Here is an 18,560-nt window from a genome sequence, read left to right as displayed (position 1 = left end):
TGCTGACCTCTGCTGTCCTTTTTAGGAACTGTCCAGAGCAGCATATGTTTGCTATGAGGATTTTCTCCTGCTCTGGACAGTTCTTAAAAAGGACAGCAGAAGTCAGCAGAGAGCAATGTGGTCATGACATCAGAGAAATCTAAAAAGATAAGCATTTCCTCTGTAGTATACAGCCCCTAAAAAGTACTGGAAGGATTAAGATTTTTTAACAGAAGTCATTTACAAATCTGTTTAATATTCTGGCACCAGTTGATTTAAAAAAAAAAAAAAAAAAAGTTTTCCACGGGAGTACCCCTTTAACTCCTTACATGCCATGGTCAACAGCAACTGAGCAGTCAGACAAAGACAAAGGGAGGGGGCTCCATCTGTCACCCTACACATTGCTAAGTACTAATGCAGTGTTTCCCAACCAGGGTGCCTCCAGCTGTTGCAAAACCACAACTCCCAGCATGCCCAGACAGCCTTTGGCTGTCTGGGCATGCTGGGAGTTGTAGTTTTGCAATAGCTGAAGGCACCCTGGTTGGGAAACAATGTACTAATGGCTTTCCACAACAGCAGAAAGCCTTACAATGGCCCCCAGGTCTGCCATGTACAGAAGTCTTTTAGAGACCTAACATTCTGTCAGTAAAACACTGACGGGCATAACACATTCCACAACCCAAGTATTACAACGTGATATAGAAACAATCAGAATCGCATGTTCAGTTACAGCACTTGGACTATAGTTAAACAAAAAGTAAAAAAAAAATTATAATCATTTTTTATTATTAATAAATAATTTTTAAAAATTCCATTTTTATTTTAAAAAATGTTTCCATTATGACGGTATGCATACCAAGCTGTATGATAAAATACCACATTAAATAGCACTTTGTTGTTTCTCATTTATCCGACTAAAAATTTACAGAAAAGTTGTATATTCCCCAAAATGGTACCGATGTCTTCTGTGAGGTTTTCTGTCCTTGTAAGTAAGTAAAATATATTTTTTCTAGGGCCATCCGAAATTTTTATATCTGGCACCTACATTGGCTTTGACTGGTATTTATCATGAACAACATAACGCATATTAGTGACAGTTCGGAACTTCTCCAGAGTCTCTTATTTCTTTACCTGGAGCAGGGGAAGGGAATGTCATGGCCCGCTGGCCGTATAAGGTCCACAACATCCTTCTGTACGACCCGCCAGTGGCTTGGTTCAAAGTGCCACGAGAACCTGCAGGACGTGTACAGGTTGACTAGAAAGGGGGCTTGAGCCCCTGTCCTTTTGATGTCCCTCCTAAAAAGTTCCCTGGGCTGTGCTGGGGAGTCCGTCAATATAATGTGGCCATTTCTAGATAATTATGAGAAGTGTCCTTATTTCCAGTTCAGCCCCTGCCCCCCAAAATGTCTGTGCACGGTCTGTGGCACAGGTGTCCTAGCGGGTCCTAGGCTTTGAGGCCTCTAGGCCGCATGCAGCATCATGCCTGCAGCCACTTGAGGCTGGAGGAATCTCTTCCTCTGGTGGCGATAGACGTCATTATGAGGGTTCCCGAAGCTAAAGATGCTCCCGACCTCTAGTGGTTGGAGGAAAAAGCTGTCTTTGGCTTAGAAGCAAGAGAAGATGGCGGTTACACTGCAGGGGGGGGGGGGGGCAAAGGTGAACATGGGGGGGGGGGGGAGCAGTTGCAGTAGCAACATGATCGATACTGGCATACATCCCCAAAGAGAAGCCACTCCTGCCATTTCATTAGTGACAAGCTAATTAAATGTTTGACCAAATGTAGCGGCTAATCTTTAAAGGGGTTCTCCGGTGCTTAGACATCTTATTCCCCTATCCAAAGGTGACCCCCGCTGGGGACCCCTGTGATCTTGCACGCGGCACCCCGATTGTAGGCTTGCAATGAGGGGTGGAGCCTGACATTACACGGGGGCGGAGGCGTGACATCACACGCCGCCGGCCCTGTGGTCGCCGGTAATCAGGCCCGGAGCGAACACACTCCAAGGACTGATTACAATCGGGGTGCCGCGTGCAAGATCACGGGGGTCCCCAGCGGCGGGACTCTAAGCTAATAGGGGATAAGATGGATAGGGGATAAGATGTCTAAGCACCGGAGAACCCCTTTAAGTTGATAAAAAGGTTCCCCACCCCTGTCCTACGGGCTGAACAGCAATAATACATGAGGGTAAACGCTGCCATGGCTGGGACTGGAGGCATTGTGCTGCTGTAATTTGCCTCCATTGTACTATAAAGTGGCCTCATCATCTGCCGGATTGTCTGTTCGGAGTAATGACGGAGCGCTCCCGCCTTGTTTATATCTAGATTTGATGAACGCTGTAATTTCATAAACCACAGTAATAATAGTTATAATGCATCTCTATCAGACACAACATAAGCAAATCTGCATCACTGCCTGACACTACGGAGCTGGGATCCCAGACTAGTTATATTTGGTATAAGACCTGGCTGGAATAGGTAGGATGGAGGATCTATTACCACCACTGTGAGGTTTTAAAGGGGTACTCCGCTGGAAAACATTTTTTTTTTTTTTTTTTATCAACTGATGCCAGAAAGTGAAACAGATTTGTAAATTACTTCTATTTAAAAATCTTAATCCTACCAGTACTTATCAGCTGCTGTTTGCTCCACAGGAAGTTCTTTTCATTTTGAATTTCCTTTCTGTCTGTCCACAGTGCTCTCTGCTGACACCTCTGTCCATGTCAGGAACTGTCCAGAGCAGGAGAGGTTTGCTATGGGGATTTGCTCCTACTCTGGACAGTTCCTGACATGGACAGAGGTGTCAGCAGAGAGCACTGTGGTTAGACAGAAAGGAAATTCAAAAAGAAAAGAACTTCCTGTGGAGCATACAGCAGCTGATAAGCACTGGAAGGATTAAGATTTTTAAATAGAAGTCATTTACAAATCTGTTTAACTTTCTGGCACCAGTTGATTAAAAAAAATATATAATGTTTTCCAGAGGAGTACCCCTTTAAGTTTAAACTCGTTTGGCTTTGATAGGCTAACTTCTTCTTTTAATAGGACCCGAAAAAACTAGTTTATTATAGGGGTTCTTTACTGTTATTTATAGAGAAACCTGGCGTTTAATTTATAATAAAGAAATCAATAGGCCATCCATTGATTTCTACAAATACACTGGGTCCTCCAGAGCTGCTCCTTGCAGTGACTGTCTGCTCTGGCCTCCTTTTATTAAATCTTAAAGGGGCTCTCCGGTGCTTACACATCTTATCCCCTATCCAAAGGATAGGGGATAAGAAGCCTGATCGCGGGAGTCCCGCAGCTGGGGACCCCTGGGATCATGCACGCAGCACCCCGTTTGTAATCAGTCCCCCGGAGCGTGTTCGCTCCGGGTCTGATTACGGACGACTACAGGGCCGGCGGCATGTGACATCACGTCTCCGCCCCCGTGTGACGTGACGTGACGCCCCTCAATGCAAGCCTACGGGAGGGGGCGTGATAGCTATCACGCCCCCTTCCGTAGGCTTGCATTGAGGGGCGGAGCGTCACGTCACACGGGGGCGGAGGCGTGACGTCACACGCCGCCGGCCCTGTAGTCGTCCGTAATCAGACCCGGAGCGAACACGGGTGCCGCGTGCATGATCCCGGGGGGGTCCCCAGCGGCGGGACTCCCGCTATCAGGCATCTTATCCCCTATCCTTTGGATAGGGGATAAAATGTGTAAGCACCGGAGAACCCCTTTAATAGTTAAAGTGGTACTCCCCTTAAAAACATATCCCCTCTCCATATCTTCACAACGAATCCTGGCTTTCTCTGCTGCATGGTGTGGTGTGGTGGGCACGCGCTCTATGCACTGTCTATGGGAGCACCAGAAATCCCAGTGTGCAGCCCCCATTTCTCTCTGCTGCATTAATAGACAAGACATGGAGCACATGCCGACCCTACCACCCCATGCAAAAGGGAGAGCTGGGGTCCCATTCTGGAGGTCGCGGGGGTCCCAGCAGTCAGGCCCCCTGTGATTAGACACTTATCTCCTATTCTGTGAATAAGGGATAAGTTCTTAAAGGGGTACTCCTCCCCTAGATATGTTATTCCCTAAAACATGTCTGATCGCAGGGGGTCCATGCCCCACCCCCTCCATTTATGTCTATGGGAGGGGGTGTGACGGCTATTACACAGTTGTCACGCCTCCTCCTATGAATGGACGGGGGCATCGCGGCTCTTAACGCCAGTCATGTAGTTTGCTCCGTGCACCAGATGACTGTGGTGCCGCGGTGGAGATAGCGGGGGTCCCCAGCGGTCAGACCCCCTGATCAGACATGTTATCCCCTATCCTTTGGATAGGGGATACCAATACTAGCAGCGGAGTACTCCTTTTAGTGCTGGAGTACAGCTTTAAAGGGATATTCCTAAGGCAGCATTCACCCCCCGTTTTTGCAATACAGTTCCCGTATACGTTTTCAATTTGAAAACCGTAGGGAACCGTATTGAAAACCGTATGCATTGACTCTCCATTGAAAACCGTATGCCAAATGATGCATCCGGTTGCATCCGTTTTGCGTCTTGTACGGTTTTGTCAGGTTTTTTTTTCCCGTACCCAAAACTGTAGCCTACCACAGTTTTTGGTCCGGGTGAAAAACTGTATTGAAACTGTATACGTTTTTTTTTTTTTAACATGGGAGCCAATGGGAGCCGTACAGAACCGTATGTGCATAAGGTTCCATCCAGTTTGCACCATATGGTTTTTGACTTTGCACAGTTTTTTTTCTTGGAATTTCAATCAAACAAGTGAAACTTTATTCATAATGGAGTGAAAAGTTAATATAGGAAAACGTTTTTTCTTAAAAAACGGATGCAACCGGACATCTTTTTTCAAACCGTATACGGGTTAAAATGTGTACACACGTCTTGATACAGTTTAGTCCGGTTTTGAGGAATCCGTTTTTCATCAAAAACCTGATACGGGAACTGTACTGCAAATACGTGGTGTGAATGCAGCCTAACTCAGACATTTATGGCATTGCCTGTGGATATAAAGCATTCTCAGCAGTTTCCACAAGAGAGATACAAATGTGCATGGCGACCTCTGTAATAGGTCAGGTCGGGGGTCAGGAGACCCCCTATTCTCCATATAAGTGCAGGTCAAGGTTATAAGTGAACTAAGCCAGCAGACTTGTCATAACAATCCATCATACCCCACCTCAGCCTAACCGCTCAGATGCCGCAGTCAACATTGACAGTGGAATATAAGGGTCTAAATGTCACATCCGATCTTGACCGATATAGTGGGGGGGGGGATAGTGATGTAATACAGGTGGCACTAACAATTGATGGTACGGGCAGAGCTCCTGTGCCCACGCCATCGCTATGCCAAATATTTACAACAATTTGCAGGAAGTGCATAGTTCCCATGACATACGGGTAAGTCATGGAGCATGAAGGGGTTAAAGGGATACTCCGGTGAAAAACTCCGGTGCCAGAAAGTTAAACAGATTTGTAAATGACTTCTATTAAAAAAATATTTACCCTTCCAGTACTTTTTAGCAGCTGTGTGCTACAGAGGAAATTCATTTCTTTTTGAATTTCTTTTCTGTCTGAGCACAGTGCTCTCTGCTGACACCTGATGCCCGTATCAGGAACTGTCCAGAGCAGGAGAAAATCCCCCCCATTGCAAACCTATGCTGCTCTGGATAGTTCCTGACACGGACAGAGGTGTCAGCAGAGAGCACTGTGGACAAGACAAAAAAGAAATTCAAAAAGAAAAGAATTTCTTCTGTAGCATACAGCCGCTAAAAAGTACTGGAAGGGTAAAGATTTTTTAATAGAAGTCATTTACAAATCTGTTTAACTTTCTGGCACCAGGTGATTTAAAAAGTACCCCTTTAATTCTTCACAACTTTAACCCTTTATCTGTGTTATAGATCAGTGGTCTCCAAACTGTGGACTTCTAGATGTTACAAAACTACAACTCCCAGCATGCCCGGACAGCCGCTGGCTTTCCGGGGATGCTGGGAGTTGTAGTTTTGCAACATTTGGAGGTCCGCAGTTTGCAGATCAAGGTTAAAGATCTTGGACCAGCCTTTTGTTATGTCACCCAACTCTTCACCATTTCACTCCTCTAGGGGTGTCGGGACTACTTTTCTATAATCCTGAAGGTACCCTGATATACAGTATATCCTGACATAAGGATGATCCATATCATGATCCGTTAGTATTACAAGCATGACCACAATAACACGGGCGGTGAGTGAAATGCGTGGTGCGCAGCAGGACTGTGATGGGTTGTGTGAGTGCGAAACAATGGTGCTGCGCAGCATGTATACGGTATATACCTTCAGTCACATGCATGAGGACAGGATGGACTACTTACCGTCCCATGATGGTGCCGTCCACGGAGTCCTGACTGCCCGCCTCGCTGGGCGTGCTCACTGATTTGGATGAAGGCGACACCGGGGTTGGGACTGAAATAATGTAAACATGTGTAGTCTGGGTTATAACACTGGTAGAATGATGATTATTTATAACACAGATGTAGCTGAGCTGAATGTGTCATGTCATATTCTTGTGTGACTTATGACTGGTCTACCTAGTGTAAGGATTTCTCCCTGGGGATAGCCCTTGACACCGCAACAGGACACGTTTCCACTTCAATCAGCAGGCAAACAACAGTACTTTATGCAAGTCTGGCTCCTCGCCAGCTTTATTAGACAGGTGGCAGGATAAAATAAAAACATAAGACCGGAACAAACAAAACCCTAGACCGTCTAGTTACTAACTAAACAATCCAGCAAGCCCTGACTATGAACTGGTGGGCTTTTCCCGGCCAGTTAAACTTATGCCTCCTGCAACCTTCTACTCACTGTTCAGACACAGCGTTTGCAACCTCTTGCTGTCTTGTCCACATAACTCTTGGGGACACTCACAGCTCGGGATGTGTGTTCCTCATCAGGACCCCTGCCTCCCCCCTACAGCCACCTTGCTGTCTTCTAGGGAGAGCCAAGACTACACTGTCTGACTTCCTTTTAAACAGACTTCCCCTCTCTGCTACCTCATTAATTAGGCCACAGATGGAGGTTTCTCCAGGGTTAGCTAGGGAAATACACTCTTTCCTTGCCACACTGTCACACTATATTACTACGTAACTGTGGGAGATTAGCTCGGAAGAGATGGGCAAATGGCAGTAAACAGCAATCTGAGACAGTGACACAGTTCAAGTGCAGAACTTCTTCTGCTTTGTATTTTCATACACAAAATACAGCCATGTTCACTTTGGCATAAAACAAAATCTGCTTGTCCAGCACTTAATAAACACTTTAACCTGCCGTCAATATAGAGGTGGCTTACTACCAGCCACCTGACGGAAAATAAAAACTTTAAAAGCGTTACCTCACAACACTGGCACTTTCCACAAAGTCCACTTTTTGAGTCCATGGCCTTCCAGAGTACTACCCCTATTTCGGGATCAGGTTCCTCTAAGCTTGTTTAGGCAGACTTCAGCTCAGCTAATCTTATTGCTCTGTGATAAGCCGTCTTCAGCACCTGTGCTGATCTGGGTTCATCCGAAAACTTGGTCTGGCCAATGAAGCGGAATGAAAGGACCTACTACTAGTACTGCCTTTCATTCCATAAAATTCCAAGCCCGAAAAAAGGACTTACCAAAAGTAAGAGAGATTTAACTCTTTACTGGATTTTCCCATATCTCACCCAGATTTTCCTGGATGGGATACGCGCTTTCTGAAACCTGGTTGCTAAATATGACAGGTACCTTGGAAAAAATAAAATGATCCCCGATCCTGACACTGTCTCACATAAGCCATTGTGATGTCACCATGAGTTGGGTTACATGACAAACTCAGATCTGCTATAGCTGTAACCTATAGACTTTTTGTTTTAAAGGGGATATGGACATGACCTGTGTTCCTCTGTACTACTCACTACTTTTTCTCCACTTGTGCCCCCAAACCGCACTCCCTTCCTACATGTCCACTATAACCAAACCTTCACGTAGCCCTTCTTGTGCCTACCCCTTACTGCTTATAGATACACCTGCGGGTGTCAGTGAAGCACAGCATCCTTAAAAGGGTACTCTATAGGGGGAAAAAAAAAAAATTTAAATCAACTGGTGCCAGAAAGTTCTATAGGTTTGTAAATTACTTCTATTTAAAAATCTTAATCCTTCCAGTACTTATCAGCTGCTGTATACTCCTCAGGAAGTTGTTTCGTTCTTTCCAGTCTGACCACAGTGCTCTCTGCGGACACCTCTGGAGCAAATCCCCATAGCAAATCTTTCCTGCTCTGGACAGTTCCTGACAGGGACAGAGGTGTCAGCAGAGAGCACTGTGGTCAGACTGGAAAGACCTACACAACTTCCTCTGGAGCATACAACAGCTGATAAGTACTGGAAGGATTAATATTTTCAAATAGAAGTAATTTACAAATCTGTTTAACTTTTTGGCACCAGTTGATTAAAAAAAATAAAATTCTTCCCACCTGAGTACCCCTTTAAACGGCTGACTTGGATGTGGCCCCTTCTCTCTAAGCATTAGTGAAAGAGTCCCCCTTTAGGGAACCTGAATCTTCTCCCCCTGTGGGAGTCATTGAGAGGACTGAGACTCCTGGCCAGTCGTATAATATGAATTAAAGGGGTATTCCAGGAAAAAAAAATGTTTTATATATCAACTGGCTCCAGAAAGCTAAACAGATTTGTAAATGACTTCTATTAAAAAATCTTAATCCTTCCAATAATTATCAGCTGCCGAAGTTGAGTTGTTCTTTTCTGTCTGGCAACAGTGCTCTCTGCTGACATCTCTGCTTGTCTCGGGAACTGCACAGAGTAGAAGAGGTTTGCTATGGGGATTTGCTTCTAAACCGGGCGGTTCCCGAGACATGTGTCATCAGAGAGCACTTAGACAGAAAAGAACAACTCAACTTCAGCAGCTCATAAGTACTGAAAGGATTAAGATTTTTTTTTTTTTTTTTTTTTTTTTTTTTTTAAATAGAAGTAATTTACAAATCTGTTTAACTTTCTGGAGCCAGTTCATATATATATATATATATATATATATATATATATATATATAAACGTTTTTTCCCTGGATAACCCCTTTAACATATGTATAATAACATAATTTTATTATAGAAATACCTAAAGGTGGCTCCGGAGAGATCCCAATGCTCTGCAGTAAGGCTTCTGTCTCGCGTCTTTTGCGGTCCAGGTCCGTGTCTTCATGAACGGGCTCTGTCTTTTGTTGCTGTTCGGCCTATGGAGAGCAATGTATTGTCAGACGCTACAGAAATATAGACATATATTATTTGATAGTACAAACAAAAGTTCCAGGAGAACATTGTACTTCCGACTCTGAAGAAGAAACTCTTTGGTGACCAAGACATAAAGACAACAAATAGTCCCCCGTATCTCAGCCTTCTGAGCTCCCCATGGTCCTAAAGAGAAGACGACATCGTCACAAACCTCTTTCTTTTTCCTCTCCTCCTCTCTGCGTTTCTTCTCCTCTCGGATTTGGGCCAAGCGTTGCTTCTTCCTTTCTAGTTCCGCCTTAAGGTCACTTTTATCCGACATTATGGTTTCCTGGGGAGACAAGATCGTCCATAAATCTTCTATAGTAGTTACATAGTTAGTACGGTCGAAAAAAGACATATGTCCATCAAGTTCAACCAGGGAATTTAAGGGAAGGGGTGTAAGGGGATAAGGGGAAGGGATGGGATTTTATAATTCTGCATAAGCATTAATGTTATTTTGTTCCAGGAATGTATCTAATCCTGTTTTAAAGCTGTTAATTGTTCCTGCTGTGACCAGTTCCTGAGGTAGACTGTTCCATAAGTTCACAGATCTCATGGTAAAGAAGGCGTGTCGCCCCTTGAGACTAAACCTTTTCTTCTCCAGACGGAGGGAGTGCCCCCTCGTCCTTTGGGGGGTGTTTAACCTGGAACAGTTTTTCTCCATATTTTTTGTATGGGCCATTAATATACTTGAGTAGTATCCTTCTCATAGTCAGCATATGTAAGATCTATGGTAAAGTTTTTTTATTTGAACGGACCCCCATGTGACACCACTTTCCTCAGGGCTCAAGTCCTGCAGGAACTCATGGGAACGGAGTTCCTGCACTTTCTCCACAGCAGGAACAGCAGTTCCCATTAGCAGGAGTCCTGCAGGACTAGCCCTTAAAGGGTTACTCCGCCCCTAGACATGTTATCCCCTATCCATAGGATAGGGTCTCGGCTGCGGCACAAGGAGCGAACTTTTGCTCCGTGCCGGATGACTGGTGATGCAGGGCAGAGGCTCGGGACGTCACAGTAATGCCCCCTCAATGCAAGTTTATTGGAGGGGGCGTGACGGCCGTCACGCCCCCTCCCATAGACTTGCATTGAGGGGGCATTACTGTGAATTCATGAGCCTTTCTCGCTGCACCCAAGGCTCTAAATGAACACCAGGAGCAGCAGGGAGAACGAGGGGGTCCCCAGCGATGGGACCCCCGGGATCAGATATCTTATCCCCTATCCTTTTAGGGTATAAGATGTCTAGTACCCCTTTAAAGGGGTACTCCGGTGAAAACCTTTTTTCTTTTAAATCAACTGGTGGCAGAAAGGTAAACATATTTGTAAATTATTTCTATTAAAAAATCTTAATCCTTCCAGTACTTATTAGCTGCTGAATGCTACAGAGGAAATTCCTTTCTTTTTGGAACACTGATGACATCACGAGCACAGTGCTCTCTGCTGACATCTCTGTCCATTTTAGTCAACGTGCATAGCAGATGTATGCTAAGGGCAGCATGGTGGCTCAGTGGTTAGCACTGCTGCCTTGCAGTGCTGGGGTCTTGGGTTCAAATCCCACTAAGGACAACAATAAATAAAGCATTATTATTATTATTATTATAATAACGTCAGCAGAGAGAACTGTGCTCGTGATGTCATCAGAGAGCATTCCAAAAAGAAAAGAATTTCTTCTCTAGTATTCAGCCGCTAATAAGTACAGGAAGGATTAAGATTTTTTAATGGAAGTAATTTACAAATATGTTTAACTTTCTGCCACCAGTTGATTTAAAAGAAAAAAGGTTTTCACCGGAGTACCCCTTTAAGTGGAAATCTAGCATGAGTTCCCACACTTATTTTCCCAGGACTTGACCCCTGACTTTCCTCCTCCAGAGACTGCTGCATGAGAATAATGTTACTGATCACAGTTACAAGGGTATGTTCACACAGACGGGAAAAAAGCCCCCCAAAAAAGCCTCAAAAACACATTGGGGGAGATTTATCAAAACCTGTGTAGAGGAAGAGTGGTGTAGTTGCCCATAGCAACCAATCAGATCGCTTCTTTCATTTTTCACCGGCCTCTTTAAAAAATGAAAGAAGCGATCTGATTGGTTGCTATGGGCAACTGCACCACTCTTCCTCTGCACAGGTTTTGATAAATCTCCCCCATTGTTTCCAGCTACCATTGACTTCAATAGGGAATGCGCAGAATAGCATAAAGTGGAATAACTTTTTCAGTGGTTCCACTTGGAAGTTCACATTGAAGTCAATGGGAACTTGAAAAAAAACTTAAAAATAAAGCATTCAAAAACGGCTGTACCTTAAAGGGGTTATGCAGGAAAAAACTTTACATATATATATATATATATATATATATATATATATATATGTACATAATCAACTGGCTCCAGAAAGTTAAAGGGGTATTCTAGGCCAAAACTTTTTTTTATATATCAACTGGCTCCGTAAAGTTAAACAGATTTGTAAATTACTTCTATTAAAAAAATCTTAATCCTTCCAATAGTTATTAGCTTCTGAAGTTGAGTTGTTGTTTTCTATCTAACTGCTCTCTGATGACTCACGTCCCGGGAGCTGTGCAGTTCCTATGGGGATATTCTCCCATCATGCACAGCTCCCGGGACGTGACATCATCATTGAGCAGTTAGACAGAAAACTTCAGAAGCTAATAACTATTGGAAAGATTAAGATTTTTTAATAGAAGTAATTTACAAATCTGTTTAACTTTCCGGAGCCAGTTGATGTATATAAAAAAAGGTTTTTGCCTGGAATAAAGGTGAGGAAATTTTTTTAAATGAAAATAGACCGTGTCCTCATGAAGTTAAAGGGGTATTCCAGAAAAAAAAAACATTTTTTTATATCAACTGGCTCCAGAAAGTTAAACAGATTTGTAAATTACTTCTATAATCCTTTCAGTACTTATGAGCTGCTGAAGTTGAGTTGTTCTTTTCTGTCTAAGTGCTCTCTGATGACACCTGTCTCGGGAACTGTCCAGAGTAGAAGCAAATCCCCATAGCAAACCTCTTCTACTCTGTGCAGTTCCCGAGACAAGCAGAGATGTCAGCAGAGAACACTGTTGCCAGACAGAAAAGAACAACTCAACTTCAGCAGCTGATAATTATTGGAAGGATGAAGATTTTTTTAATAGAAGTCATTTACAAATCTGTTTACCTTTCTGGAGCCAGTTGATATAACATTTATTTTTTTCTGGAATACCCCTTTAACTTCAGGACACAGTCTATTTTCATTTTAAATTTTTTCCTCACCTTTTTAGGGACATAACTCATATAGAGTCTTGTTTTTTGCAGGACCAATTTACTTTGTAATGACACTTTTCATTTTACCTTAAAATGTACAACAAAACCCCCAAAAATATTAGTGGGGTAAGGCTCTTTAAAATTTGCTGCCATATTTTTTTTACATGCACATTTTCATCTGAAATGCATCCTTTTTCTTTGCTGATTACAGGCAAATTTGAAGCGTGAACTTGGTCTTAATAGGGGAAAAAAAATCAAAATAGACATTTTTCCATATTTTGATTTTACCCAGTAAACTTTACGTTAAAACTGAAAAATTATCTTTATTCTGTGGATCAATACAATTACAATACTCACGTTTACATAGCTTTTTGTAATATTGTGCTTCTTAAAAAAGTCTAACTTTATTTTAACAAAATAAATGTTCTTAAATTTTTTTCTAAGTTTTTATAATTTTTTTTCTGATATATGATGTGACCAAAAATCAGCAATCCCGTTCATCGCACGGGGTCAAACAGACTGCATGCTGTAATAACAAAAAGGTTTTGGGGGGGTTTCTGCCTTTTCTTTTTATTTATTTTTTATTTATTTATTTTTTTAATGGGAAAACGGGAGTGCTTTTAATAGCTGATCGCTGAAGTGCATTTAAGGGGTATTCCAGGAAAAAAAAATGTTTTCTTTATATCAACTGGCTCTAGAAAGTTAAACAGATTTGTAATTTACTTCTATTAAAAAATCTTAATCCTTCCAATAATTATCAGCTGCTGAAGTTGAGTTGTTCTTTTCTGTCTGGCAACAGTGCTCTCTGCTGACATCTCTGCTTGTCTCGGGAACTGCACAGAGTAGAAGAGGTTTGCTATGGGGATTTGCTTCTACTCTGGACAGTTCCCGAGACAGGTGTCATCAGAGAGCACTTAGACAGAAAAGAACAACTCAACTTCAGCAGCTCATAAGTACTAAGAGGATTAAGATTTTTTAACAGAAGTAATTTACAAATCTGTTTAACTTTCTGGAGCCAGTTGATTGATATATATATATATATATATATATATATATATATATATATATATATATATAAATTCCTGGATAACCCCTTTAACCCATTTATTTCAGGCAGCCTGTGATACTGACAGATTCACTTGAATGTTTACCTTTTCTCTAGAAATGTTAGTTTTGGTTTGTGTCACTTCATTTCTCACGTTGCTTTTATCTCCATAGAATAAAGTCATTATGACAGTCATTAGTGTCACGGGTCTACCCCAGGCACCTGCTCATGGATTGTGAATCGGTAATGTGGAACCTTTCTGATTCTTATTATAGGGAGACCAAAGGGAATTATTAATTAGGAGAAAAGATTCTGTCAGTGTCTCTGGTTCCTTTCATGTCATAGTCAAAGAATGAAACATGCAAAATATACAAATAATCAGAATATTATTAATTCTCTTAGTCCTCTATTATAGGCTGAATGGGCCGACTCTTGGAATCCTTAGCTCCAATGGGCCCATAGCCAGCCAAAGTCTCCTCTATATAATCGGCCTCTAGAATATTTTATTTTTTGATCAGATATTTTCTTTTTCTTTTCCTTTTTAATTATCATTTTTGTTAAAATTTGATTATTTTTTATTTTTTTTTAAAGCAAGGAACACAGCAAATATGACCATATATAATGTATGTAAACAGTCCTAAAGGATCTGTAGGAGTATGTTCTGTCTGGATTGATTTAGGGATTAGTGTTGAGCGGCGTAGGCCATATTCGAATTCGCGATATTTCACGAATATATGGATGAATATTCGTCATATATTCGCAAAATTTGCATATTCGTAATATTCACGGTTTATTTTTGCACATGCAAAAATTTGCATATGCGAAAATTAGCATAAGTGACAATTCGCATATTCGAAAAAATTTGCATATGCAAAAATTTGCATAAGCAATATGCGAAAATTCACACGCCAGTCTCACACAGTAGTATTACAGCCTTCTTTACACCACACAAGCTGGAAGCAGAGAGGGATGATCACTGTCATGTGTACTGTGAAAAAAACCAAAAAAACGAATACTCGTAATTGCGAATATATAGTGCTATATTTGCGAATATTTGCGATATTTGCAAATTAATCCAATGCTTACCCTTCTCGTTCCCTAATCCTCTTCAGCACTGGGCACCATCCAGCATTAGAACCCTTTGTGCTGCAATGTGCAGAGCAGAAGATAAACCAAGGAGAGAGAAGGGTAAGTATGTGGAGAGGCCTGGTCTGGGGTCTTGTTTAAAGGAAAACTGTCCCCCCGCGCTAACCAGCAGTACTGGCTGGTAGTGCGGGGGACGCTGATCAGTTCGATGCTTACCATGTCCAGATCCGCCGCGCCGTTCGGCCGTAATCTTCTATTTTCAGTATATTCTAATGAGGTCCTAACTAGCACCGGCCGGTCTAACTGGCACTCTGATGTCAGTGCTGCCTGCCACAGCGCCGCCAGCTCATCAATATTCCTCCCCTCTATTCATTACAGAGCGGGAAGAAGAGGGAGAGGCGGAGGGAGGGGAGGAATATTGATGAGCTGGGGACGGTGCTGCAGCCGGCGGCACTGATGTCAGAGTGCCAGTTAGCCCGGCCGGTGCCAGTTAGGACACAGTAAGTATCAGACTGATCAGCATCCCCCGCACTACCAGCCGGTACCACTGGTTAGTGGTGGGGGGGGGGGGGGTTGAAAGCTGACAGTTTTCCTTTGTGATCTGCTCAGGGGTCTGAACTTATTTTGGTTGGTTTTGGTCGGGGGTCTGGATTACTTCAAGACTCATGTCTGGGGTCTGGTAACTGAAGTATCTTATCTGGGGTCTGAATTGGTTTAGGGGGTCTGGCCTGGGGTCTGGATTGATGCAGGGCTCTGGTCTGGGGTCTGGATTGATTCAGGGCTCTGGTCTGGGGTCTGGATTGATTAAGGGCTCTGGTCTGGGGTCTGGATTGATTCAGGGCTCTGGTCTGAGGTCTGGATTGATTCAGGGCTCTGGTCTGGGGTCTGGATTGATTCAGGGCTCTGGTCTGGGGTCTGGATTGATTCAGGGCTCTGGTCTGGGGTCTGGATTGATTCAGGGCTCTGGTCTGGGGTCTGGATTGATTCAGGGCTCTGGTCTGGGATCTGGATTGATTCAGGGCTCTGGTCTGGGGTCTGGATTGATTCAGGGCTCTGGTCTGGGGTCTGGATTGATTCAGGGCTCTGGTCTGGGGTCTGGATTGATTCAGGGCTCTGGTCTGGGGTCCAGTCCTCAGGGACAAATCACATTAAGTATTATAAATAGCTGCACAAATCTCTTACCTGAAGTTTGTCCGGCAATGATTGCGCAGAGGCACTCGTATGAATAACTGGGGTAGATACTGTAATGTCCTCTTTGGCGCGACGTCCAGGACCTTTGGCTGGCGCAACCCGAACCAGCTTTTCCTGTGACTTGTTTGCCTTATCCTGGCTGCTGCTCGACGCAGCTGTTGTATTCTCTGGTTTCTTTGGATCTTTCTTCTCTTTTGAAAGTCTCCGTTTTGGGGGCATCACAAAATCCTGGGGTGATCATCCAGCAAAATAGAAAATAAAGGTAAGAAAACAAATTGCATATCATTATGAAGATATAAGAATATTATTTTCTCTGGTAAACAGGGGCTAGAATATAGTAGTTATATTCTTGTATATAGGAGGCAGTATTATAGTAGTTATATTCTTGTATATAGGAGCAGTATTATAGTAGTTATATTCTTGTATATAGGAGGCAGTATTATAGTAGTTATATTCTTGTATATATGAGCAGTATTATAGTAGTTATATTCTTGTATATAGGAGGCAGTATTATAGTAGTTATATTCTTGTATATAGGAGCAGTATTATAGTAGTTATAGTCTTGTATATAGGAGCAGTATTATAGTAGTTATATTCTTGTGTATAGGAGCAGTATTATAGTAGTTATATTCTTGTATATAGGAGCAGTATTATAGTAGTTATATTCTTGTATATAGGAGGCAGTATTATAGTAGTTATATTCTTGTATATAGGAAAATTATTATAGTAGTTATATTCTTGTATATAGTAGCAGTATTATAGTAGTTATATTCTTGTATATAGGAGCAGTATTATAGTAGTTATATTCTTGTATATAGGAGGCAGTATTATAGTAGTTATATTCTTGTATATAGGAGCAGTATTATAGTAGTTATATTCTTGTATATAGGAGGCAGTATTATAGTAGTTATATTCTTGTATATAGGAAAATTATTATAGTAGTTATATTCTTGTATATAGTAGCAGTATTATAGTAGTTATATTCTTGTATATAGGAGCAGTATTATAGTAGTTATATTCTTGTATATAGGAAAATTATTATAGTTGTTATATTCTTGTATATAGGAGCAGTATTATAGTAGTTATATTCTTGTATATAGGAGCAGTATTATAGTAGTTATATTCTTATATATAGGAAAATTACTATAGTAGTTATATTCTTGTATATAGGAGCAGTATTATAGTAGTTATATTCTTGTATATAGGAGCAGTATTATAGTAGTGATATTCTTGTACATAGGAGGCAGTATTATTGTAGTTATATTCTTGTACATAGGAGGCAGTATTATAGTAGTTATATTCTTGTATATAGGAGCAGTATTATAGTAGTTATATTCTTGTATATAGGAGGCAGTATTATAGTAGTTATATTCTTGTATATAGGGGCAGTATTATAGTAGTTATATTCTTGTATATAGGAGGCAGTATTATAGTAGTTATATTCTTGTATATATGAGAATTATTATAGTAGTTATATTCTTGTATATAAGAGCAGTATTATTGTTACGCCGAGCGCTCCGGGTCCCCGCTCCTCCCCGGAGCGCTCGCTTCACTCTCGCTACCGCAGCGCTCCGGGCAGCTCCACTGACCCGGTGCGCTGGGATACCGTCTCCAGCCGGGATGTGATTCGCGATGCGGGTGGCGCCCGCTCGCGATGCGCATCCCGGCTCCCGTACCTGACTCGCTCTCCGTCTGTCCTGTCCCGGCGCGCGCGGCCCCGCTCCCTAGGGCGCGCGCGCGCCGGGTCTCTGCGATTTAAAGGGCCACTGCGCCGCTGATTGGCGCAGTGGTTCCAATTAGTGTGTTCACCTGTGCACTCCCTATTTATACCTCACTTCCCCTTCACTCCCTCGCCGGATCTTGTTGCCATTGTGCCAGTGAAAGCGTTTCCTTGTGTGTTCCTAGCCTGTGTTCCAGACCTCCTGCCGTTGCCCCTGACTACGATCCTTGCTGCCTGCCCCGACCTTCTGCTACGTCCGACCTTGCTTCTGTCTACTCCCTTGTACCGCGCCTATCTTCAGCAGCCAGAGAGGTTGAGCCGTTGCTAGTGGATACGACCTGGTCACTACCGCCGCAGCAAGACCATCCCGCTTTGCGGCGGGCTCTGGTGAAAACCAGTAGTGACTTAGAACCGGTCCACTAGCACGGTCCACGCCAATCCCTCTCTGGCACAGAGGATCCACCTCCTGCCAGCCGGCATCGTGACAGTAGATCCGGCCATGGATCCCGCTGAAGTTCCTCTGCCAGTTGTCGCCGACCTCACCACGGTGGTCACCCAGCAGTCACAACAGATAGCGCAACAAGGCCACCAGCTGTCTCAACTGACCGTGATGCTACAGCAGCTACTACCACAGCTTCAGCAATCATCTCCTCCGCCAGCTCCTGCACCTCCTCCGCAGCGAGTGGCCGCTTCAGGCCTACGACTATCCTTGCCGGATAAATTTGATGGGGACTCTAAATTTTGCCGTGGCTTCCTTTCTCAATGTTCCCTGCACTTAGAGATGATGTCGGACCAGTTTCCCACTGAAAGGTCTAAGGTGGCTTTCGTAGTCAGCCTTCTGTCTGGAAAAGCTCTGTCGTGGGCTACACCGCTCTGGGACCGCAATGACCCCGTCACTGCCTCTGTACACTCCTTCTTCTCGGAAATTCGAAGTGTCTTTGAGGAACCTGCCCGAGCCTCTTCTGCTGAGACTGCCCTGTTGAACCTGGTCCAGGGTAATTCTTCCGTTGGCGAGTACGCC

General features: G+C 43.1%; 1 protein-coding gene across 2 annotated transcripts in view; it reads right to left on the bottom strand.

Annotated features, from left to right (window-relative positions):
- The window catches only part of DYNC1I1 (dynein cytoplasmic 1 intermediate chain 1), a 381,788-nt gene that overhangs the window by 341,617 nt on the left and 21,611 nt on the right, over positions 1-18,560 (bottom strand). For both annotated transcript variants that reach the window (XM_056518938.1, XM_056518939.1), the window contains exons 2-5: positions 15,811-16,047; positions 9,422-9,538; positions 9,098-9,212; positions 6,323-6,413 (exon numbers count right to left, since the gene is read on the bottom strand). In XM_056518938.1, coding sequence (XP_056374913.1) covers positions 6,323-6,413; positions 9,098-9,212; positions 9,422-9,538; positions 15,811-16,038 — 551 coding nt within the window. In that variant the 5' untranslated portion in view covers positions 16,039-16,047. The remainder of the gene's footprint in view (positions 1-6,322; positions 6,414-9,097; positions 9,213-9,421; positions 9,539-15,810; positions 16,048-18,560) is intronic.

This window comes from Hyla sarda, chromosome 5 (assembly GCF_029499605.1).
Source record: "Hyla sarda isolate aHylSar1 chromosome 5, aHylSar1.hap1, whole genome shotgun sequence".
NCBI lineage: Eukaryota > Metazoa > Chordata > Amphibia > Anura > Hylidae > Hyla > Hyla sarda.
This window is presented reverse-complemented; position numbering and strand designations above follow the sequence as displayed.